The sequence below is a fragment of the Daphnia magna genome, linkage group LG8, assembly GCF_020631705.1.
Source record: "Daphnia magna isolate NIES linkage group LG8, ASM2063170v1.1, whole genome shotgun sequence".
Classification (NCBI taxonomy): Eukaryota; Metazoa; Arthropoda; class Branchiopoda; order Diplostraca; family Daphniidae; genus Daphnia; species Daphnia magna.
Genome location: NC_059189.1, coordinates 2,190,928 through 2,215,919, shown reverse-complemented (window position 1 = coordinate 2,215,919; position 24,992 = coordinate 2,190,928). Strand labels below are relative to the sequence as shown.

Sequence of the window (24,992 nt, the reverse complement as noted above, 5' to 3'; positions counted from 1 at the left end):
TTTTTTCTTCTTTTTCCGGGCTGGGCGGTGGAGAATGAAGAAGAAAATAATAAATACTCGAGCCAAAGCCTTGCGCAAAAGACAGCCACGCCCCTCGGAGGTCTTTTGAACGAGGCGCCGATTGGTCGGACGCCGACGCCGCCATCTCTCTGGCGCTTATTGGTTCGCATCGCTATCCCCCCCCCATCCCCCATCCATTTCCGGATGGGGCAACAACAAAAAAAAAATAAGGGGGGGGGGATATAAGAAGAGGGCGGGTAAAGAAAAGGAGCTGTGTATATATCCCTCACAATCATTCTAATAAGTGGCTGCCTCTCACCTCTCTTTCATCCGGTGCTCTCATGCACAGAATTCTTCCCCCCCCCCTTTTTTTTTTTTTTTTTAAATATATATATGCCATCGATTTGATGGCCGCGTACACACAATCTTGAAAAAAAACCTTGTGTGTATCAGGAGCGGAGGAGTAGGGGGGGGTGCCAATATCTTTGCGTCCTCTTCAAACATTGAAGACAGGACACAATGGAGAAATGATATGAAGAGCGGTGTCACAATAGAGAAACCCCTTTTCTTATTTTGCACCATCAGCTGATTCGACTGCAGCATCCCTCTAAGAAAGAAATAGAGAGAGAGAGCGCGTGTGTGTGTGTGTGTGTGTACATTTAACACACACACACGGTGTAAAGGTTTCGCATTTCAAACAGGGTCTCTCTCCCTTTTTTTCGATTTCGTGTGCACGCCGGCTCTGATTTCACTCTGCCTTGCAAATTGAGTTTCTTTTCTCTTCTTCTTCTTCTTCTTCTTCTTTCTCATCGTGTAAGCAAAAAAAAAGGGGATTTCAATGTTGAAAATTCAAAAAAAAAAAAAGTGTTCATGTTAGTCTCTGGGCTATTGATCCGTCTTCTCTCTCTTTGAGAGAGTAGATGTGATTGTCAATTGCCATCAGCTCGGAAATAAGTCGTCGGTCGATTGCCTTATGCAGATGTCAGCGACGACCCTCGGCCGGTGCACACCGGGGCTTGTCACACAAGATCAAAGAGATTCCATCCTTCGCCCTTTCCTAGTCGATTTTTTATTTTTTTTTTGAGTTTGAGATTTTTTTTTTTTGGGTGGGGAGGATGTCGCGTGCGCTCGGTGTAATTACATTGTTGGCGCATCGCTTTGAGAGGCAAAAAGTACAGTTAAGTATACTGGGGAATGGGGGGGATATCGATCATGTGTATAAAGGTCTTTCCTCTCTTATGTGTACAAATGTTATCTTTTGTCGCTAGCAGCAGCTGGACCACCAATTGGCCTCTGTTTTTCTTTTGTGCGGACGGTCTATGAAAACATTTGATACACACACACACAGACACACACACAAAAAGAAGAGAGAAAGAGGAAATCTCCTATTTTCCAAGGGGTCGTGCGTATAATATCAAAGTGGTGGGGGCTGATCGAGCAATGTGTGTGGCACAATTTCCCGGTGTGTGTGTGTCTTTATGCTCTTGTGAAATGGTGCTCTCAATCGACGATGTATCTCTTTCTCTTTTTCGGTTCACTGAAAATGTTACGAAAAAAAAAACAACAAATATATATTATTATGCTCTCCCCCCCCCCTTCCTTTCATTTGGAAAGGGGTTGTGTATTTTTGGCTATTTTCGGGTTGTGGCGATGAATTCGAAATGAAGCTAACGCTCCATTAAGATCAAGCGCTTGTGTACCTTTGCCGCCAGCTTTGCATACAACATCAAAGAAGCAAAAAAAAAGAAAATTATCTTTTGTTGTAACGACACTAACTTGTTTCTTTTTCTTTTTTTTTTTGTTTCTCTTTTCTTTTCTTTTTTTTTTTTTTTTTCTATGTTTCCTTCTCTTTGATTGTTTCTGTTTAAGGGCAATAAGATGGGACATTTAGGTTCAGCAGCGCATCACGCAGCGGCTGCAGCGGCGGCAGCATCGTCGCTCCAATTCTTCTACCAAGGAGGTGGCGATCCTCACCTCGGCCAGCCACCACCAGCCCATATGGGCATACCACCTTACCAACTCGATCCCAAAACGGCCGGAGCTATGGGTAAGACATCATTTCTCTCTCGATTCATTTAAATGTGCAATTGGACCACACGCGTTGCGTCGGTTTCCAATTGAAATGACGTCAAATGATCCATGGGCCACACGGTGGGAAATTCGAGCGGCCATTCGATATTCAATTTATTAAGTTCACGGTTGCCTTTAATTTTTCACGTTCCTCTTGTCGTACACAAGGGTCTCCGGTGGTTGTGTAAAAAAAGCTCCTCTTTCGCTTCCTCCTTTTTTTTTTTTTTTAATTTAAAAGGATTTTATTTATTTATTTAAATCCCTTGCAATGACGCCGTGTTTTTTTCTTCCCCAGTTCGAATTTAGCATTTCAATCTCCCATGGTTTTCTTTTTTTTTTCTGTTTGTATGTGATTCCACTGGGTGATAAAAAAAAAAGCGTCGAATTTGTCCTGGCGCTGCTTCTGTGTCAAGAGAGAGAGAGAGAACCGTATCGGAACAAGAGAAAAAAGACACGGGGACAAAAGGGGCCGCACAATCTCCCCATCCCTTACCAGTTGGAAGATCACCCCCTCCCACTGTCCAAATAATAAAGAACGAAAAAAAAAGGATGTTGTGAATAAAGAGTTGAAGTACATTTGAATGCGTAGAAATGGAGCCAAGCAAAAAATAAAAAAAGAAAAGCGTTGGGGTTTTTTTGAAGAGGGGAGTTGTCATCAGGATCCGGTTCGCTTTTGTTCCGTCTCTTCCCCCCCCCCACTCTCTTCCCCGTCAATGAATCGATATCCATGATGATGATGATGATGATGAACGTTGAGTACAGTGCCAGAGTCATTCGTGTAAAGTTGTCTAGAAATTTGAAAAGGAAATGCCACCAGAATGAACACGGACAATGTCTTGTTATCGATTTGAAAATGTGTACGGCTGTGGGCTCCCTCCGTCTGTGTTTTTTTGAATTAAAAAAAAAATGAGGGCCTGGAGATAGAAAGGAAAAGCTTGAAGAAAAAAAAATTGCAGTCTAAAAAGGATTTTGACTAGACTTTTGATTAATGAACTGATTGCGCGTGCGCGCTCTCCCCATCTCACTGTCTTATCCGGTTCCACCATTTTCTTTTGCGGGGTAAAGAAAATACGTTTTTCGATGGCGTTTTTTTTTTTTTTTTCATGTTTTTTTTTTTTGTTTGGTTTTCTCGGTAAATCGCCCGTGGACCTGAATATTTTAATGCGAACATGGTCGTGATGAATCGACGATTGCTTTGTGTGTGTATCTTTCGGCAAAGCCGGGAGAGAGAGAAAAGAAAAGAACAGTTTCATTGAAATGTGTATCACATTTAAAACTAAATGGTGTTGTTATTAAGTTTTCAAGAAATATTTCTAATTTGGTTTCTGCTACTATTCGACTGCTGTCGTTTTCTTGTAGGTCTTCCTAGGCCGTCGATGTACTCCTTCGCCCCCACCCAGTATCCATACCCCATGCTGAGTCCCGAAATGGCCCAAATGACGTCCTGGTAAGTTTCTTTCTTCTTTTTTCTTATTTATTTTTTAAGTCCCCCCATTTTTTTTTTGCGTTAAAAAAGAAAAGCTTTGGGATTTCCTTGGGTGATTAATTCCCCTTCCCCAACACACAAAAGCCACGGCCATTCAGTTTTTTTTTGTGTGTACACCCTGTGGAGAGCGTCATCACACGTAGACAACGGGGCTTGTTTCCCCTAATTGCAGGGGTAGAAAATGATTTCTTAAAAAAAAGAAATAAAATACAATTTTATTTTTAGTTAAGGGGGAGGGAGTCAAATTGAAAAATGAGTTTGTGACGAAAACTAAAATAGCCCATTTATTCACTACCTGTAGGGACTAGGGAGAGAAAAGTGTCGTATTTAAACCTTGAAAAAAAAAATGTATTAAATATATGATGGTGGTTTGTGTGTGTTCCAAAAAAAAAAAAGAAAAAGAATTGAATATAATTTTTTTTTTAAATGTATATATAGGCATCACAACGGTGGTATGTATCCGATCTCATCCGCAGCAGCTGCATTCCGCAGTCCTTATCCGGCCGGGTTACAACTGCCTTCAGCATCACTGCCTAGGTAATATAAATAAATAAGAAAATAGAGTCATAATAATACAGGAGTGTTGGTGGCAGTTTTTTTTTTTTATTTTATTTTTATTGGGTTTATATTCACTTGCTGTTGAGACAGGATCAAATTCGAGATTCTCCAGTTATCGTCTTTCCTTTTTTTTTTAAATTTTACTTGAAACGATTTTTTTTTTTTTCGGGAAAAAAAAATGTTTGAAAGCCACGCCTCCCTTCCCATGAGAAACGTGATACTCTTCTCTTTTTTTCCTTTCCTTGTTGTGTGTTCATCATCAGAAAAGCAGCAGACATTCAAGATGACGCGACAATTTTCTTCTTCATCATCATCATCTCCCCCTTCTCCACCACCTCGTATTCCCACCCTTCTTGTTGTGTATTTCTTTTCTTTTTTTTTTTCTGGAAAAAGAAAAGAAAAAAAAAAGAAGTGGGAAGAGGAGGCGCAGCAAACATCCATCAAACTTCCTGATGTGTTGGCTGTTGATATTCAAACCCACAACAAACAAATCTTTCTTTTCATTCCACACATTTCCTTTGATTTCCTAACCATCCCCATACACGCGAACGCGAAACTCTTCGTAAACGAAAAAAATTGGGGGGGGAAACATTTTGGATTTGATTTCGATCAAATTTCGTGTTTAAGTAAAAAAAAATAAAATAATAATAATAAAAAATTCGGGCTATTATCAATCATTAAAAAAAATAAAAAAGATGGGGGATTTTTATTATCATTTTTTTTTTTTTAAAGAAGAAACGAAAAGTGACGCTGCAAATCTATCCACACGATTCCTCGTACAATGTCAAGAATTTTTCATCTTTTTTTTTTTTTTTAAATATCTACAACGCAAGAATTTCCTTTTAGTTGTATCGTCGAAAAAAAAGAAGAAGAGATTCTCCGTTGGGGAAAGACCAAAGATGAGAAAAGAAAAAAGGGTCTTATTATATACGTATATAAATATGATTCCCCCCCTTCTTCTTCTTCTTCTTCTTCTTCTTCTTCACGTTTTGATTAGTAATTCCTCGACGGTCTACACGGAACTGATTTATATTTTTTTCTTTACCCCAAACGCGCACCAAGACATTTCCTTTTAGACCCCCACTAACCCCCTCTTATGGCACCCCGTGAATTTAAATTATCGAAAGAGAAAAGGTAGAAATGTATTTTTTGTTCTTTCTTTTTCTTTTTTCGTTTCGTTTTTTGACCTTTCTCTTGTTGGGAAAGAGATGGAGGGGGGGATGAGGGTTAGGGAATCGTGATTTCAATGGAATGTTAACGGATCTTTTGATAATGTGAACGACAGCAACAACAACAACATGTCTAAACAATAATAAAAAAAAAAACATTTTCTGAATCGAAAACAAAAAAACAAAAACAAAAAAAATGTGTGTTTGTGTGTTTAGGTTTTCTCCGAGCTTGTTGCCCCATCCGGGACTACATGGCGGCCATCCGCTGATGAGTCCAGGCCACGCTGCCGCTTTGTCGAGTCTTCACCATGGCGTCAAACAAGAACCCGGACTCTCAATGGGACTTTTAGGCGAACAAAATCACAGGTAAGAAGTTTTCTTTGAAGTCTTTAAACTTAAAGCACACAACAAAAAAAGAGAGAGAATAAAGTCTTTATTCGATGGGCTTGAAAGCTCATGCCAACGCCATCTAGCGGACTCTTTTCTAAACACGATTATTATTTATTTTTTTATTCCTCCAATAATTTCGATTTAAAAAAAATTTAAAAACTCTTAAATTTTTCGGGCTGATAAACAGAAGTGGACACAATGACGCCAAAGCGGCCAGCAGTTCGGCGACGCAGTCGGATTCGAGGTCGACGACGCAGTCGACACCGCCCAACAACAACAACACCTCCTCGCAAGGTAAAAAAATAAAATAAAAAGAGAGTACAAACAAAAGTCGGAAGACGGGGGCGGATGAAAAATAAAAAAATGTATTTATTTGTTTTGTCTGTTGGCAAACACTTTATAGTCCCCGAGAAAAAGAAGCCGCACATCAAGAAGCCGTTGAACGCGTTCATGCTGTACATGAAAGAGATGCGAGCCAAAGTGGTAGCCGAATGTACGCTCAAAGAAAGCGCCGCCATCAACCAAATCCTCGGCCGACGGGTAAGCCCTTTCTCTCCACCTTAAAAACACACACAAAAAAAAAACAGAAACGATTTTTGTTTGTCTGATTGGAAAATCACGGGTAAACAATAAGGGCGCCAAACAAGAAGATAATGTATTGTGGGCTAATGTATGGAAATTATTATGTATTTGGTTTTTATGGGCGGGGTAGTTTTTTTTTTATATATATATTTCAATTGATTCGATTTTTAGTTTTTTTTTTTTTTCATTACGAATTTTTGTTTAATTTTTTGTTTTTCGTCTGCGTCCGTTTTCGTCCAAAAGATTTCGGGGACGGGCTTTGATGGATTCGTAATTTTTCAATCAAGAAACTTGACAGTTCTAGTTTTGTAAAAAAAAAAAAAGAAAGAAAGAAAAAAAAAAGAATCTCATTTTTTCCAAGCCGTCATCAGAACAACAGCAACAACAAAAAAGAAAACTGGGAGGGAAATGCAAATGAATGATGGGTATCACTTTGCAGATGTGTGATGGGGATTCTATGATGCAAATCTAAGAAACAGCACAACACAACAAATGTTATAATGTTTCCCTCTCCCATCTCTCTTTTTTATTTTTTTTTCTCCGGACACAATCAACGATTTTGTCGTTTTTATTTTTCGAATCGTTCGAATTCCCTCCCGCCATAAAAAAAAAAAAAAACACGAATATAAAAAAAACAGTGGCACACGTTGAGTCGCGAAGAACAATCGCGATACTATGAGATGGCCCGGCAGCAACGTCAACTGCACATGCAGCTCTATCCCAACTGGACCATGAGGGACAGCGTCGCGTCGGGCGCCGCTCGCAAGCGGCGCAACAAGCGCGACAAAGCCGCTGACGGAGGTATTTAAAAAAAAACAAATCCAAGTTGATGATGCGTTCCTCCTTCTCTCTCTCACAACAACAACGAAAAATCTTTTATTTTTTATTTTTTTGGCTTTCGAATTTTTTTTTTTTTTGACTGAGACTTCTCTCTGCTCTGTCTCTCCTTTTTCTTATTTTTTTTTAACGCTCATCACTTTTGATTGCATCAACATACACACACATACACATACACACACGCACAAAAAGAAAAACCAATGACGACGATCCCTAACTAAGAAACGAAAGTGGGTGGCGGAGATTTTAGGGGGTCAGGATGAAAATGAATTTTTTTTTTATTAACTTTTTTGGAATCGATTGCGATGTTGCCGTTGATATTTCTCTCGAGCCCGTGTCCGACCCAAAAAAAACATCTTGGTGTCTTCTGCTGTTGATTGTGTTATTTTTTATTGTGTTATCTCTCCGTCTCTCTTGTGTGTCGCGGATTTTTTTTTTTTTTAATTGTTTTCTCTCTTTCTCCAATTCTGGAATTTTCGTGATGAGGTTTTTTTTTTAAATTGTATTCATAAATGAAAGAAAAGAAACGGGAGCTATCCCGTTTTTTTTTTTTTTTTTTATAATATTTATTGGGGAGGCAAATGATGGAACGTACATCAAAACTAACTATCCTCTTTTATTTTCTTTTTTATTTGTCTCTTTTCCCTCTCTCTCTCTCTCTTTGACCTGTTTATTCCCAATTTCCTGGAACCTTTTACGTAAAAAATCCTGCCATATTGCAACCTGAAAAAAACCAAAAAAAAAACCCACGATTTCCTTGAAATTCTTTTTTTCCTTTATCAATGATCGGTTCTTTGGTTCTCTTTTCTCCCATCTTTTTTTTTTTTTTTTGTGTTTGTTCCTCCCTCTCACCTGTCCATTTGATTTATGTTGAAAATATCCCCCCCTGATTGGCTGATGACGTGGCCAATCGTTTTCGCCATGAACGACGCACGAAAATTGCGCTGTTTCACATTTTTATTATATCATTCCTCCCTCTGTGACCGATCTACCTTTTGTTTTTGTTTTTCTTTTTTGGACACACGCCAACCTTTTACCCACCTTACCCTCCAAACATCAAAAAAACGTAACGATCATCGACGCAACCAATGCCAACAAACAAACAAACAAAACGCGGACAAATTCAATTCGTTTGAAATCGTGAAAAACGCGAAACACGAAAAAAAATTCCCAAAATTAAAAATGTGGCGGCGCGCGCTTCCGTCAACGTCTTCGCGGGCTTTTCATCGAACGCAGTGGCACGCTCTCGGTCGTGAGGAACAGTCCAAGTACTATGAACTGGCACGCAAAGAGCGGCAGGTCCACATGCAACTGCATCCCGGCTGGACGGCCCGTGATAATTACGCCCAGGGAAAGAAGAGGAAACGAAGGCGGGAGAAACCGAGTGAGGCCGGAGGTAATTGAAAACAATAAAAAAAAAAACACATACACACCACCGTCACTACCACCATCACCAAACCAATCCCCCCAAAAATATTTTTATTTTTCTTTTATTAAAAGAATATCCAATTTTTTAATTTTTTTTTTAATTATCTAATTTTTGCTGATCGTTCGGACATTGCCTCTCTTTTATTTCATTTTCCCCCTTTTCTTTTTTTTTTTCCTTTTTTGTTTTGGGATTTATAAAAGTAAAAATTTGTTTAAGTAAGAGGGTAAAGAAAAAATCAAATCAACCGCGCGCAGCAAACACAAGCCTACATCAACGTACCTGTCCGCCCACTCCTTTTTTTCTTACCCAGTTATTATAATTTTTTTCTCCTCTCTAATTTATTTATTTCCATTTGATTTCCCCTGTTTGAATTAGATTTTTTTTTTTGTTCTTTCTCTTAAAAAGAAAAAAAAATTGTGTTCCTCCCTATACATTATCCCCTCCCCCTTCTTTTCCACTCACTCTCTTTCGATCTAAACGAAGCGGATTGAGTGCGCTCCGTCACGGAACCAGTTCTTCCTAGCTTCTTTCGTTTAGCATTAAATAGTTTTTTTTTTTTCTTTTTTTGCCCTCTCTCCCTTGAAGATTTCTAAAGTCTTTTTATATCCAACTGAAAGAGATAAAAAGCGCGATGTAGAACGAAAGAAAAACTCATAGCCTTGATGCAGCAGCGACTTGTTTCTCTTTTTATTCGTAAAAAAAAAAGAAAAAGAAAAAACATTTTTATTTCCATTTTACCTGGCACTCACCTTTGATTGTATACGGTCGTGAATCATTGCCCCATCGCCTTTAGTCTTTTCTTAACTACATAGTCTGCGTGCATAGTCTCGTTCTTACGGTAGTAGTTACAACATTTTTTCCTTGTCTTGATGCTTTTTAGAGCGAAAAAAAAGTTTGATTTTTGTTAGTTGTCCGTTCTTGTTTTTTTTATTTTTTTATTCTTTGTGTGTAGCCCCCCCAACCTTTTAAGTTTTTTTGCTCTTTGTTTGTGTCTGTGTGTGGTTTTTTTTTTTCTGGTCGTGTTCTTTTTGTTTCTTATTTGTTCCATTTGGGGGCCACCTGAACTGTTGTTGCACCATTTTGTTTTTATCATCTTCTTTGTGTTTTTGTTTTGGCACTGGTTTTTTTTCGTTTTGTTGTTCACTATTGTTGTGTTTTTTTAAAAAATCCCCGGGATTTAGTTTTTTTTGAAAATGGCGCGATTTTCAATTGTTAATGGCCAGACAAGCAAAACAGGAATCGATCCCTTCCACCACGGTAGAATTCATGGTCACCATTAGCTTTAAAAATGATCCAATTTTCTAGTACCACACACTCTCTCCCCGTGTTTGTTTTAGTCATCTCGTTTGTTTTCATCCCTTGTTACGGTATCTCTATATTTTTTTTCGACCTCACCGAGCCGCCATTTTCTCCCACACACACAAACCTGACGCTAGATGAAACACTAATTCAACAAAACACACGAGACATTTAAAGAAAACAAACAAACAAAAAAAAAAAAATGATAATTACTTGTCAGTTATTTTTCCAGCGTTTATTCTTCACAACATATTTTGTTTATTTGAAAACAGTCGTTTCAGCTACTGCTGTTTAGATATGCATGCACAATGGCTGTCTCTTCATATTTTTAGTATACCTTTTAGAATTTGTCCGTCACGGCCGTAGTTTCTTTCTTTAACAAAAGACTTTTTTTTATTTTTTTTTATATTTTACCAGACACACACACATTCAAGTTCACACGATTTCCCGACACGCCATTTTCCCTAACCATCTTTTTTTTTTTTTTTTTAAATTAATAATTTTCTTAATCCTTTCAACTATCTATTTCCTAATCCTAACACACTCACAAACCACTTTACATGCTGTCCTTTTAAAAAAATCTTAAACAATTAATTTTTTTTTTTAAAGCAATTATTATGAAATTGATGGCTTAAATGTTTTTTCTCTTTTGTTTGTTTTTTTTTCGTGGCTGTTTGCTCTTCTTCTTGTGCAACGCGCAAAAATAACGCAGGTAACAACATGAAGAAATGCAGAGCGCGATACGGCCTCGACCAGCAGAGTCAGTGGTGCAAACCTTGCAGGTAAACCCAATCTAAAATGACTATTTCTTTGATTCTTTCTTTTTTCTTTTCTTCCTATTTTGATTTCTGAATTTATTGTAGAAGCAAAACGTTTATTTATTTATTTATTTCTTTGATGTTTTTGAATAATTTTCATTATAATCACCACACATTATCATTGAAACAAAACAAAAAGAAGTTGACCTTGTTATTATAATTATAACTTTTGATGAGTTTTTTTTTGTTGTTGTTGTTGTCGTCCACCTCCTACCCGTTTTGTTTAAATTTCTTTTCTTACGATATCATTTTGTTTTCTTATTTTTTGATTTGTCCGTCTGTGTGTTTGTGTGTGTGGACACAACATTTTATTGGTTTTGAGATTCTTTATTATTATTATTATTTTTTCTTTAAAATTCCGTCGGTGATTTTATTCGTCGTCGTGTCGATAATCACTAGACCCCCGACACCTACCCAACTCCTTCGTAGATTCCTAATCTTCCGTATCGTTTTTTTTTTCTCTCTCTCAGTTTGTTATTTAGTTTTCATTCTGTTAAATTTCATTTTCTAGATTTATATCAATTTATTTTAAAAAAAGTCAATTTTAAAGGAAGGAATTGTTTGATTTCTCAAGTCGTGTGTGTTTGCACGTCAGAAAATGTGCAGTGTGTCTGCCCAGCGTCAAGACACGTCAATTTATTCATAAATTTCAAAACTGTTCACTTTACGACGTGTTTTACTTGACGCCCATTGGCAGACACGCTGATGCAAATCTTTTTTTGAATATCGAAATATTTAAAAAAACGCAATATGTAAACTACAACTTGTAAAAAACAAAAAAAAAAACATTGTCCAACCATCACCTGCGGCCGAACAACAAAACTTTTAAAGTCCCGGACATTCGCGTTCGACCCATTCGGCTGACAACACATCGGTCCCGTCGCCAATTGTTGCAGCGATGACAACACCGGTTCATCCCCCATCGCAGTCTACGACTCCAGTCAACCACAACAACACGACTACCAGCAACAACAGGCAAGCAGCCAACGGCATCCCGACTCACCATTACGGCGATCATCACGCTGGAAGCGGCCGCGGTGGCAACTCTGCCGGCGTCCTCGTCTTACCGCCGACATCGGCTGCAGCGGCTGCGGCGGCCGCCGCTGCAGCAGCCGCTTTCAATTACGGAGCCATGGCCCATTTTGCCGGCCTGTCGTTGGAGAATTTCAACAACCATATGCAACAGCAACAGCAACAGCAGAGTGGCAATAACAGCACGACATTAGTGGACTCTGCGCAACAGCAACAGTCGTCTCTGAATCATTTGAATCATCTCCTCCATCAGCAGACGCAACAACATCATCATCAGTTTGATCTGTCGTCATCGGTTGAAGACTCCGTTCTGGCCGCAGCCGCTACGACGCTCATCAACCAGCTGTCACCGCAAGAGCCTACCTATGTCAACCTGTAAATGAGGAGAAACCGTCGAATCTCATCTTGGAAGAGGAAGAAAGAAAGAAAAAAGGATGACCAAAAAAAAAATTCGAATAGAAACCAGAAACATTTTGAAAGAAAAAGAAAACCCACGACAAAAAGGAAAGATGAACAAACAAATGAAAAGAATGATTGATTATGCCAGACGGACTCCCCGTTCCGAACCATTTAATTCTTTTGATGAATCTCTCTTCCGTTTCCCTACTCCTCCTATCACCCCCCTTCTAAAAAAACAAATGCAAACAGAAAATAGAATATCTAGAAGCGACGCGAGAACGACACATCATCGACCGGCACACACAACAAATTTTGACAAGGTGTTGGAATCTTTTTGACCGTGCAAACTCATCTCGTGATGAACATTATTTATTTTATTTTTTTCGATTAATTTTTATTTATTTATTTTTTATTAGATTTTTTTTTTTGTTATAATTTTATTATGTTGGTCTGTTTGTTGTTTTTGTTATTCCGGCTGTCCTCCCTCTTCTAGACCGACACGTTTTCTTCTTAAGTTGCTGCATTATTATTTTGTTTGTTTCTCTTAATTCGTTTCACGTTTTGTATGAGATTTTTGTTGTTGTTGTTGTTGTTGTGTTGATTGGATTTTATTGATTGATTTCTCTTTTCACTGTCAGAAAGGCACAACAACAAAAAAAAAGAATTATTTCATTTGCATTTTTTAAGGTTGTTCTTCTTGTAATTCGACGGATCTATTTTTCTCTTCTCCAGCAAAGACTTTTTTGAAAATCTGTTTCTCCAGAAACGCATGACGCATTTGTTTTTCTCCTCGTTTCCAAATTGTCGAAATTACCATTTTTATTTTCTCTCCTAAATTATTGTTGTATGCTTGTTTATTTAATTTAATTTACATTATAATTTTTTTAGTTTTTACTCCCTGACTCTGTTGTTCTCTCCCGCCCACTGTATTTACGATGTAGTTGCCCGTCATTACTTCACACCATCGTATCAACATGTTTTCATTTCTTTTTTCCTTTTTTTTTTATGTTTTTAAATCTTTTTTAAGTTTGATGCCATTCTAACAAACAACGGTTCTAAAATGTTTCCTTTTTTTTGTTTTTTTGTTTTGCTTATTTTCCTTTGGCCGGAATTTCGTCTCGCAGGAGGAAGAAGAAATGCATCCGTTACATGGACGGAGCCGATGAAGCGGACCACTCTGAGGACAATTTGGGCAGCGCGGGCAGCGTCGGTGAGACGCGTTCACCCGATTCCAAAGTGGACGACGACGATGGCGCCAGTAGCGATTCGGATGCTGGCGCACCTGACGACGACGACGGAGGAGCCACCTCGGCCTCTGATTTGGGACTATCCAGTCCCGGTTTGAGCCTCTCCTCTCTTGCCAGTCCGGCCATCCTACCTAGTCCCAGCACGAGCTTGGCCTCTCCGTGCCCTTTGACGCCCTCGCCTGCCACACCGTCTTCGGCCAGCTACACGACGAGTGGCGGCGTTGGCGGACACGACGCCATCATCAACATCATAGGCAAATCTTCGCTAATTACGGCGCAGACGAGTCTGTCGGCCGCTTCGTCCTCGTCGTCATCATCGTCTTCTTCCGGCAACGGGAGCACCCCGGGTCTACCTTTTGGACTGTACAACATGCTGCCTGGGCCTAGTCCGTCCGGATCGGGTCATTCTCATCACTCTGTTCATCACCACCATCATTCTCATCACCATCCGCTTCATCCGGCGCCATCTGCGGCGGGCCAGCAGCACCACAATTCTTCTCATCACTCCCATCATCACCAACACCTCCAGCAGCAGCAGCAGCAGCAGCAACACAACCATCACGGGCTGCTGCTGCCGGCCAACCTTCCGCATCGGCATCCGATCGGAACGAATCCGCACGACATCAACAATCCGTTGAGTGTTAATCAGCTGACGGGCCAGTGCAGCAGTAACAGCAACAAGGACAAGGCGCATTCGTCTGTCAGCAAAGCCTCCGATACCAATTCGCACGCTATTGTTAGTGTCACCTGATCACACAGCAATTTCCTCCCCCACCCATCCGCATCTTCCATTGGCTTTTCTCTTTTCACGCCGAAATTCAACAAAACTTGCGGCGCGGGGGCCCTCGCTCCCTGGTCGATTTTAAATTGAATATGACACAATAGAAAAGGAAAAAAAACAAACAAAACAAACCAAGATTTTATTTTGCTAATTTTGCAAAAAAAAATCGCTTCTTCACTTCCTCCCTTGTTTTTTCACGTAAAAAATTGCGCTCTCCCTCTTCCTCCCCGTTGGCAGTTGGTCGGGAAAGGACAGAGCCATCTAGCGGGTAATTCTACGGACGGATTTTGAATTTTTTCGAGAGGTTCTTCTTCTTTTTTTACGCGTTTTTGTTTATAAAACAAAAGAAACACAAAATAACAACAATAGCTGAAGGTGATGATGATGGGCGTGACCTCAGGTTCAACAGGGTTGTTTATTCTATTAATTTGTTTTTTTTTTCTCTCACCTTTTTCGTCTCCCATTATGTAAGTCGTTTCGTAATCCTCCGCAAACTTGGAAGCGAATGGGTTTTGTTTTTCGAGAAATATCCAACGGAACGCAAGAGTTTCATCGTCAATTCCCATCTAACCATATCCTTTTTTTATTTTTATTTTTTTTTACATTCAAAACGGAAAGAGACTTTCACACACACAGCAAATAATTTAATTTTCATCGTTGGTTCGATATACAATTTTTCTTTTTTCTCCTTTATTCCTCGACCTCTTCGACTCTCTCGGTGTGTGCTCTGGGGCGGATGACCGGGAACGCGCCAATTTTTGAAAACCAATTCTTTCATCCTCCTCGTTGAAAAACAAAAAAATTCTAATATTAAAGAAAAGAAAAATGAATGATGGAAAAAAACAAAACAAAATAGATAAAAATAACAAAAATGAAACACAATTTTTCTCGTGCCAATCAACAAGAGGTTTTACACACCTTTCAAAAAAAAAAAAAATCCCATTAGAATATTTGAGGAGCAGGGGGGAGGACAACCCATTTTTCGCGTGCTCTTAAAAATCCTTCTTCCTCCCCTCACACTCTCTGTCTCCTGATATGTATTATTTTCTCTTTTTTTTTTTTTCTTTTTCCGATTTCAAAACAACCACTCGACAATTTTTGATTGTAAATGTCATGTGTATATCTTTCTTTCCCGTTTTTTTTTTCTTCCACTCCGGTCTCTTTCAACTGCAAAAAAAAAAAAACAAAAAACAAAAAAAGAAAATAAAAAAAAGAAACAAAAAAAAAAAATTAAGGATTTTATCGATTTTTTTTTCACATTTTTTATACATATTTCTTTTTTTTTTTTTCAATATTCATCATATTCTCCCGTGTGAAATTTTCGCGTGTGTATGTATTTGTATGAATGCGTTTACGTATGTTTGCGGACAATCATCCATCACCGAGTATTTTTGCCGTGTGTGTCTGATTTGTTTATTTTTTATTTTTTTTTTCTTCTCGTGTCTTTCTTTTTTCTTTTTGAATGATTGAGATCGCGCGAACGCGGGAGGGATAAGTATGTTTTTTTTTTTCCCCATTTGAATATCTTTATATCTTCCCTCCCCCCATTTTCATGTTGTGACTTTTTGGTTCGTTCGTGTGATGTGTGTGTGTGTGTGTGTGAGTGTTTGGATTTGAATCGACGTTGCATTCATATTAAACAGGAAACCACAGGCTTCTTTCTCTCTCTCTATCTCTCTCTCTCTTAGATTCGGAATAGTTTTCTTATTGTTTTTTTTTGCTTGTTAAAGGCGTCTATTTGACAAACAAATAATTGGGTCGTCGAAATACTCGGGAAAATTGAAGGGGAGGGGCGAGGGCCTATTATGTGATATAGTGGAGGAGCTCTTTTATTTCATTAAAAAAAAATAAATAACGATAATAAAATACTGTATAGTATTTTATACCCGGAGAGAAAGAGAGACAAAGAATTCATTTTAAACGAGCTTATAAAAGATTATCAAATCATTAGCGAACATACAAAAATTGTGGGTAAATTTAAAGAAAGGGAAAAAAATAAAAAAAGATGAAAATCGCCTCAAGAATCAACTTGTCCGAAGATGAAGAAAAGCAAAAACTAGGGAAGGCAGCACGAATTTCATCTTTTGCATTTCCTCCCACCTGGAAAATCTGAAATTGAATTTAGATTTTTTGTTTCTGTTTGTTTTTCATTTTCCTCATCATCAGACGGAGCCCCCCCAATCTCTCTCTTTCTACCTCCCTCACAACTCACGCCATTCCCTCCTCTGTCTTTTTCTTTAAAAAAAACAAAGCAAAACAAAAAAACGGTCTCGGCCTTATGTTGTTTTTAGTTTGTTTCACCATATTATTCAAAGCGCAGATTGTACTGTACATAAATGGAAGCCCCCCCTCCCATACACTTCACTCAAAATCCGTTTGTTCATCATGCATTTTTGTTTTGTTTTTTGTTTTCCTTTTCGTCTTGTACGTGAGAAGGATCGTAACCCAGCTGATTGAATTCAGCAGGTGTGTAAGCGTGTGTTTTGTTGTGGACGACCCCCCATCTCGTGTGTGCGTGCATCGTGTTTTTTCATTGTTGTTGTTTTCTTTTTCTTTTCGAACTGCCCTCATCTATTTGAAACCAACCCTCGTTTGCAGCGTATTGCACCGATGATGATTAGGTTTTTTATCGTTTGTTTGTTGTATTTTAAATTCACAGTCGAATGTCAGCTTATTGGTTGTATCATTTTTCATCGTGTAGGCATTCCTGTATTATAAATATTGGCCTTATGTTTGCAATACAAAGTGATAGATGGCGTATAAAGAGGCATTATTATTATTATTTTTGCTCTACAAGGAAAATATTCTCAGAAAAATTGTTCTTATAGGCTGAATAAGTTCAAAATGCCATTTGATCCACTTTTTTTTTTACCATTCTTATTCTCTAGTTTTTACAACTTATTTCGCTAATCTTGAAGAGATTCTGCACTACCATCTAGTGGCAATCTGCTTTCCACTAATTAAGGCGGTTAGAAACCGAACTTGATTTCCGATAACATTGTTACATTTCGAATCCAAATAATAATTTTTTATTGCAATATCTGGCTTTTTGAATATAAATAGAAAAAGTCGAGTTTATTTTGGTCGAACTTATTCTTCTCAGAATGATTCTACTGCAGACCATCACGCCATCTAGCGACCAGTATGAGAAAAGAAAGACTTCGGATGCAAGTATTCTGCTACGCTATTGTATAACGCAATTGTGATTGTTATAAGTAAGAAGAAGTATATCAAAGTGAATCTGTAGCTATGTCGAGTTTGTTATTTTCCCGTCTTCTTGGAAATGTTAATCGAGGATGCCAAACTCGAAGATTACTTCCAGTTATTGCAACATTTTCCTGCCCACAACAACGCCAAATGACGCATTATCCAATAGATGATATAATTAGTGGCCTAACAGATGAACAAATTCAGGTATTCTACACTCTGTTTCTCTGTTTAAAAGACACTATGTTAATAACCATATCTCCTTTCAAACTTTTCAGCTGAGGAAAACTGTTTTTGACTTCGTGCAGAAAGAACTCGCCCCAAAAGCCAATGAAATTGATAAAATGAACACTTTCCCAGAGATGAGAGTAAGATCATAAGTAACAAGTTCTCCACATTAATTGAATCTGTGACAAGAACATAAACAAATTCAGACATCTTTTGTGATTTCTATAAATTCTAGGAGTTTTACAAGAAATGTGGTTCCCTAGGATTATTGGGTATTACTGCCAAGTCAGAATATGGTGGAAGTGATGGAGGTTACTTGGACCACTGCATCATCATGGAAGAAATTTCAAGAGCTTCTGGAGCAATTGGTCTGAGTTATGGCGCTCATTCCAACTTGTGTGTCAATCAAATTTCCCGTAATGGATCTGAAGAGCAAAAAAAGAAATACCTTCCTAAGGTCTTCTTGATATGTTTCATTTTGAATAAGCCAAATTTAAATGTTTTTTTTTTTTTTTTTTTTTTATGCATTCTTGATTTACAGCTCTGCTCGGGTGAGCATATAGGAGCATTGGCCATGTCTGAGCCTGGCTCGGGCTCTGACGTCGTTTCGATGCGGACAAAAGCCGAAAAAAAGGGCGATTACTACGTCTTGAATGGAAATAAATTCTGGATCACAAACGGTCCTGACGCAGATGTTCTCATTATCTACGCCAAAACTGGAACTGGTGATACAAAGCCCCAGCACGGAATCACTGCTTTTATTATTGAAAAAGATATGCCTGGTTTCCGTACGGCACAGAAACTTGATAAACTTGGAATGCGAGGCTCAAACACGTGTGAACTCATTTTTGAGGACTGCAAAGTACCAGCTTCCAATATTCTCGGAAAACTTAACCACGGTGTCTATGTGCTAATGAGCGGACTGGAGTCTGAACGACTCGTTTTAGCGTCTGGACCTGTCGGGTAACAATGTTTATCATTGCTTCACCAATTAAGGTTCTAATTGCTTCTTGTGTGCATCTAAAGTATTATGCAGGCGTGTTGCGATACAGCATTTGAATATGCTCACATTCGCAAGCAATTTGGCAAAAGAATCGGAGAGTTCCAGTTGATCCAAGGGAAAATGGCAGATATGTATACGACACTCGGTGCTTGTCGTTCCTATTTATACTGTGTAGCTAGAGCTTGTGATCGCGGTCACGCCAGCAACAAAGATTGCGCTGGAATAATCCTCTACACAGCAGAGAAAGCCACGCTGATGGCTTTGGACGCTATTCAAATCTTGGGTGGTAATGGATACATAAACGATTATCCCACTGGACGCTATTTGCGAGATGCCAAGCTCTATGAAATCGGAGCTGGAACCAGCGAAGTCCGTCGTTCCATTATTGGCCGATCATTGAATGAAGAGTACAAGTGAAAATATGTTGTCGTGATATATTAAAAGCCATTGTTATGTACTATTTAATGAAGAATGCAGCGTAACTGAATGTTAGAAAAAAGATTTCTAACTTAGCAGTTCTTCTCCTATAGTAAACACAGGAATGGTTAGGTTGCATTGCGGTATATTGTTAAATTAAATTTACACCAGTAATGTAGTCGGTGGTGTAATGGTTATGGACTGCGCTCCGTGGGTCGGAGGTTCCGTGTTCAAATCCGCCGCTTACCTAAAGTCTTATAAGTACCTGATGATGATAAATTGATGACGAGTCTTAATCAGCACGCTCTGCGTGTTAATTGACGACAAATCGAGGCATTTGGCTGAGGGGAAATATTTTCTGCTTTTATTCTTGGTAATATTTGTGTCCAGTCAAGAACCACACGTAAATGCCAGACAGATTGACAAAGAATTCCGCGGAAAATGCGCTGTTCACATTTGATAATTGTTATACTCGTAAATACGATTTAGGTAACTTTGTGGTTGAACATCGGCCAATATAACCAACAGTTTTAAACTCGAATCCGTACTCTCCCTCGTTCTTACCCCCAACTTATCACAAATTAATTTGACCATCCACATATTACAAAATTGTTACATGTGACTAGGCTGCATTAAGAGGGGTTTTTGGTCGTAGATAAGGTCTTATCGTAGATTATTAGTACACATAAAACACCAACTGTATTAGAATTCAAAAATGTTACAGATGGAGTTAGGTACATAAGTTTGTCTGTTAAAATTACTTCTGCTTGATTATTTAGTTTATAAACATGTGGATCATATCTCCTTGTTTGGTTAGGCAATCATCACTGTAAAAGCAGTTTGGCATTGAGGTAAATTTATTGTTAATTTCACATATGTGCTGATTTCAGTTCTGAGTCACGATTGTACCTTACCACCTACTTTTTACATGTTTGCCTTTGAAGGCAATTCTATGAATCCTACTTAAATGACCAAAATAGGATTCATATAACTCAAATTTGAGCATTTCTGGTTTACATTCTTGAAGCAGGTAAACCAATGCTTCAATAATTTTGCCTTCAGTAGTCTTGAAACTCTGTATTTTACAGATATCACAAAGTAGGAAAGTTTTCGGTTATTTTCCCTCTCAGTCTCAGTTTCAAGTTCCACCAACTTGGCAAGGCTTTCTTCAACAATAATGAATAGCTATTCCTTCATTCTATACCTAAACCAAAGAGGAATATATTGAATTAATTATTTAGAGAAAACCTTTTTGTACGATAACACAAAGCCAGCTCTCAAAGTTTGTCAATCGCAAATGGATTGTTGTACTTCGAAGCTATAACTAACGGAAATGTCTCGCAACAGGTTACTTCGGTGCCGAATTTCCCACTGATAAATAATGTTGATTCGGTTGGTTCCATAAACAAAGGTAAAATCTATTGCACCTCACGCGTAAACGTAAGCGTAAACATGTTGTAGACTCCTCCTCCGTTGAAGGCCTATTGAAATCCCTCCTTCAAGTGACGATTTTGACGGCTAGATGGCTTTGCAAGTTATCTACTTATTTGCAAAATAAACGGACAACCATCGAAAAAGAGTTGACTAAAAAAAATTGGGTCGAACGGCGTTCCGTACCTGCATGAAATGTAATATCACGATGTACCAGGACCCTCCTGGTACATCGTGGTAATATATTCCCAACCGTGAACTGATAATCTCTAAAAATTGGTAAAAATCTACGGAATGCTGTTTAACCCACCTTTTTTTTAGTCAACTAGGGTGTTGCCAACATGTCACAATATATATACAATATATATACAATATATTTAAAATATATTTACCATATATATACAAGCTTTAAGTGTAAATATAAAGCTTTATATTTACACTTTAGACAGAGTAATAGAATACTGGTGTAGCCACGCTTATGGCGGGCCCTCCCATTGCCTTTTTGGCCAGAAAGTCTTTCTGTCCCATAACGAAAGCGCCACAGCGGCTGTGTTGTGAACTTGTGATGTGATGAAATCGAAATCAGCGTTCAATTTCGATTATGTCATGTGATTTTTGGATAATTTCAAGAGATGTCGTTTTTGGCCGATTTTGACAAAAGTAGGAAGGCTATACCCTTCCCACTTTTTCATTTTTGGCCAAATTTCAAATTTTGCTTAAAATACATGATTTCGATTCAGAATGGTATGAAAATCACGGAAATCAGGTTTATTTTTCTGTTGGTCTTATAGTTTTTGGTTTAAACGTTAAAAACCATAAATTAAGTTGGTGCGCTAACAGCACTGTTTTCGTTAATTTTAAAAACGGCTAGTTTAACGAGAAAACCAATGACGAAATCGAAATCAGCGTTCAATTTCGATTATGCCGTGTGATTTTTGGATAATTTCAAGAGATGTCGTTTTTGGCCGATTTTGACAAAAGTAGGAAGGCTATACCCTTCCCACTTTTTCATTTTTGGCCAAATTTCAAATTTTGCTTAAAATACATGATTTCGATTCAGAATGGTATGAAAATCACGGAAATCAGGTTTATTTTTCTGTTGGTCTTATAGTTTTTGGTTTAAACGATAAAAACCATAAATTAAGTTGGTGCGCTAACAGCACTGTTTTCGTTAATTTTAAAAACGGCTAGTTTAACGAGAAAACCAATGACGAAATCGAAATCAGCGTTCAATTTCGATTATGCCGTGTGATTTTTGGATAATTTCAAGAGATGTCGTTTTTGGCCGATTTTGACAAAAGTAGGAAGGCTATACCCTTCCCACTTTTTCATTTTTGGCCAAATTTCAAATTTTGCTTAAAATACATGATTTCGATTCAAAATGGTATGAAAATCACGGAAATCAGGTTTATTTTTCTGTTTAGTCTTATAGTTTTTGGTTTAAACGTTAAAAACCATAAATTAAGTTGGTGCGCTAACAGCATTGTTTTCGTTAATTTTAAAAACGGCTAGTTTAACGAGAAAACCAATGACGAAATCGAAATCAGCGTTCAATTTCGATTATGCCGTGTGATTTTTGGATAATTTCAAGAGATGTCGTTTTTGGCCGATTTTGACAAAAGTAGGAAGGCTATACCCTTCCCACTTTTTCATTTTTGGCCAAATTTCAAATTTTGCTTAAAATACATGATTTCGATTCAGAATGGTATGAAAATCACGGAAATCAGGTTTAGTTTTTCTGTTGGTCTTATAGTTTTTGGTTTAAACGTTAAAAACCATAAATTAAGTTGGTGCGCTAACATTATTGTTTTCGTAAATTTTAAAAACGGCTAGTTTAACGAGAAAACCAATGACGAAATCGAAATCAGCGTTCAATTTCGATTATGCCGTGTGATTTTTGGATAATTTCAAGAGATGTCGTTTTTGGCCGATTTTGACAAAAGTAGGAAGGCTATACCCTTCCCACTTTTTCATTTTTGGCCAAATTTCAAATTTTGCTTAAAATACATGATTTCGATTCAGAATGGTATGAAAATCACGGAAATCAGGTTTATTTTTCTGTTGGTCTTATAGTTTTTGGTTTAAACGATAAAAACCATAAATTAAGTTGGTGCGCTAACAGCACTGTTTTCGTTAATTTTAAAAACGGCTAGTTTAACGAGAAAACCAATGACGAAATCGAAATCAGCGTTCAATTTCGATTATGCCGTGTGATTTTTGGATAATTTCAAGAGATGTCGTTTTTGGCCGATTTTGACAAAAGTAGGAAGGCTATACCCTTCCCACTTTTTCATTTTTGGCCAAATTTCAAATTTTGCTTAAAATACATGATTTCGATTCAGAATGGTATGAAAATCACGGAAATCAGGTTTATTTTTCTGTTGGTCTTATAGTTTTTGGTTTAAACGATAAAAACCATAAATTAAGTTGGTGCGCTAACAGCACTGTTTTCGTTAATTTTAAAAACGGCTAGTTTAACGAGAAAACCAATGACGAAATCGAAATCAGCGTTCAATTTCGATTATGCCGTGTGATTTTTGGATAATTTCAAGAGATGTCGTTTTTGGCCGATTTTGACAAAAGTAGGAAGGCTATACCCTTCCCACTTTTTCATTTTTGGCCAAATTTCAAATTTTGCTTAAAATACATGATTTCGATTCAGAATGGTATGAAAATCACGGAAATCAGGTTTATTTTTCTGTTGGTCTTATAGTTTTTGGTTTAAACGATAAAAACCATAAATTAAGTTGGTGCGCTAACAGCACTGTTTTCGTTAATTTTAAAAACGGCTAGTTTAACGAGAAAACCAATGACGAAATCGAAATCAGCGTTCAATTTCGATTATGCCGTGTGATTTTTGGATAATTTCAAGAGATGTCGTTTTTGGCCGATTTTGACAAAAGTAGGAAGGCTATACCCTTCCCACTTTTTCATTTTTGGCCAAATTTCAAATTTTGCTTAAAATACATGATTTCGATTCAGAATGGTATGAAAATCACGGAAATCAGGTTTATTTTTCTGTTGGTCTTATAGTTTTTGGTTTAAACGATAAAAACCATAAATTAAGTTGGTGCGCTAACAGCACTGTTTTCGTTAATTTTAAAAACGGCTAGTTTAACGAGAAAACCAATGACGAAATCGAAATCAGCGTTCAATTTCGATTATGCCGTGTGATTTTTGGATAATTTCAAGAGATGTCGTTTTTGGCCGATTTTGACAAAAGTAGGAAGGCTATACCCTTCCCACTTTTTCATTTTTGGCCAAATTTCAAATTTTGCTTAAAATACATGATTTCGATTCAGAATGGTATGAAAATCACGGAAATCAGGTTTATTTTTCTGTTGGTCTTATAGTTTTTGGTTTAAACGATAAAAACCATAAATTAAGTTGGTGCGCTAACAGCACTGTTTTCGTTAATTTTAAAAACGGCTAGTTTAACGAGAAAACCAATGACGAAATCGAAATCAGCGTTCAATTTCGATTATGCCGTGTGATTTTTGGATAATTTCAAGAGATGTCGTTTTTGACCGATTTTGACAAAAGTAGGAAGGCTATACCCTTCCCACTTTTTCATTTTTGGCCAAATTTCAAATTTTGCTTAAAATACATGATTTCGATTCAGAATGGTATGAAAATCACGGAAATCAGGTTTATTTTTCTGTTGGTCTTATAGTTTTTGGTTTAAACGATAAAAACCATAAATTAAGTTGGTGCGCTAACAGCACTGTTTTCGTTAATTTTAAAAACGGCTAGTTTAACGAGAAAACCAATGACGAAATCGAAATCAGCGTTCAATTTCGATTATGCCGTGTGATTTTTGGATAATTTCAAGAGATGTCGTTTTTGGCCGATTTTGACAAAAGTAGGAAGGCTATACCCTTCCCACTTTTTCATTTTTGGCCAAATTTCAAATTTTGCTTAAAATACATGATTTCGATTCAGAATGGTATGAAAATCACGGAAATCAGGTTTATTTTTCTGTTGGTCTTATAGTTTTTGGTTTAAACGATAAAAACCATAAATTAAGTTGGTGCGCTAACAGCACTGTTTTCGTTAATTTTAAAAACGGCTAGTTTAACGAGAAAACCAATGACGAAATCGAAATCAGCGTTCAATTTCGATTATGCCGTGTGATTTTTGGATAATTTCAAGAGATGTCGTTTTTGGCCGATTTTGACAAAAGTAGGAAGGCTATACCCTTCCCACTTTTTCATTTTTGGCCAAATTTCAAATTTTGCTTAAAATACATGATTTCGATTCAGAATGGTATGAAAATCACGGAAATCAGGTTTATTTTTCTGTTGGTCTTATAGTTTTTGGTTTAAACGATAAAAACCATAAATTAAGTTGGTGCGCTAACAGCACTGTTTTCGTTAATTTTAAAAACGGCTAGTTTAACGAGAAAACCAATAACGAAATCGAAATCAGCGTTCAATTTCGATTATGCCGTGTGATTTTTGGATAATTTCAAGAGATGTCGTTTTTGACCGATTTTGACAAAAGTAGGAAGGCTATACCCTTCCCACTTTTTCATTTTTGGCCAAATTTCAAATTTTGCTTAAAATACATGATTTCGATTCAGAATGGTATGAAAATCACGGAAATCAGG

The 24,992-nt window shown here is 37.6% G+C and overlaps 3 protein-coding genes and 1 long non-coding RNA gene across 6 annotated transcripts in view; 3 read left to right on the top strand and 1 right to left on the bottom strand.

Moving 5' to 3' along the window:
- LOC116929407 (protein pangolin, isoforms A/H/I/S) overlaps positions 1–15,750 on the top strand; it is a 29,109-nt gene extending 13,359 nt beyond the window's left edge. Inside the window, exons 4-12 of one of the 3 annotated variants that reach the window (XM_032936625.2) lie at positions 1,870–2,047; positions 3,430–3,517; positions 3,995–4,093; positions 5,500–5,649; positions 5,861–5,967; positions 6,077–6,213; positions 8,329–8,488; positions 10,533–10,602; positions 13,194–15,750. In XM_032936625.2, coding sequence (XP_032792516.2) covers positions 1,870–2,047; positions 3,430–3,517; positions 3,995–4,093; positions 5,500–5,649; positions 5,861–5,967; positions 6,077–6,213; positions 8,329–8,488; positions 10,533–10,602; positions 13,194–14,067 — 1,863 coding nt within the window. In that variant the 3' untranslated portion in view covers positions 14,068–15,750. Of the gene's footprint in view, positions 1–1,869; positions 2,048–3,429; positions 3,518–3,994; positions 4,094–5,499; positions 5,650–5,860; positions 5,968–6,076; positions 6,214–6,893; positions 7,057–8,328; positions 8,489–10,532; positions 10,603–13,193 lie in introns of all 3 variants that reach the window. The other 2 variants (XM_032936626.2, XM_032936624.2) reach the window with 2 other exon arrangements.
- LOC116929408 (homeobox protein abdominal-A) lies at positions 10,626–13,187 on the top strand. The gene has a single exon (XM_045178508.1). It carries the CDS (start codon positions 11,537–11,539, stop codon positions 12,047–12,049), a length of 513 nt encoding a protein of 170 aa, XP_045034443.1. The 5' UTR covers positions 10,626–11,536; the 3' UTR covers positions 12,050–13,187.
- A 1,495-nt stretch (positions 15,751–17,245) lies between the features above and the next one.
- On the top strand, positions 17,246–19,088 carry LOC116929795 (isovaleryl-CoA dehydrogenase, mitochondrial). Its single transcript, XM_032937112.2, has 5 exons — positions 17,246–17,511; positions 17,583–17,672; positions 17,768–17,989; positions 18,074–18,495; positions 18,559–19,088. The coding sequence occupies exons 1-5, from the start codon at positions 17,347–17,349 to the stop codon at positions 18,950–18,952; spliced, it is 1,293 nt and encodes a 430-aa protein (XP_032793003.1). The 5' UTR covers positions 17,246–17,346; the 3' UTR covers positions 18,953–19,088.
- A 544-nt stretch (positions 19,089–19,632) lies between these two features.
- Positions 19,633–20,760, bottom strand: LOC116929796. Its single transcript, XR_006649998.1, has 2 exons — positions 20,570–20,760; positions 19,633–20,491 (listed from the first exon to the last, which is right to left on the bottom strand). It is a non-coding gene; the product is annotated as an uncharacterized LOC116929796 (long non-coding RNA).
- Between the last annotated feature and the right edge of the window lie 4,232 nt (positions 20,761–24,992).

Coding starts and splice junctions, on each gene's coding strand:
- LOC116929408 (XM_045178508.1), top strand. CDS start 11,537: ATGACAACACCGGTTCATCCCCCATCGCAGTCTACGACTCCAGTCAAC.
- LOC116929795 (XM_032937112.2), top strand. CDS start 17,347: ATGTCGAGTTTGTTATTTTCCCGTCTTCTTGGAAATGTTAATCGAGGA. Junction 17,673..17,767: donor ACACTTTCCCAGAGATGAGA/GTAAGATCATAA, acceptor TATAAATTCTAG/GAGTTTTACAAGAAATGTGG. Junction 17,990..18,073: donor AAAAGAAATACCTTCCTAAG/GTCTTCTTGATA, acceptor CTTGATTTACAG/CTCTGCTCGGGTGAGCATAT.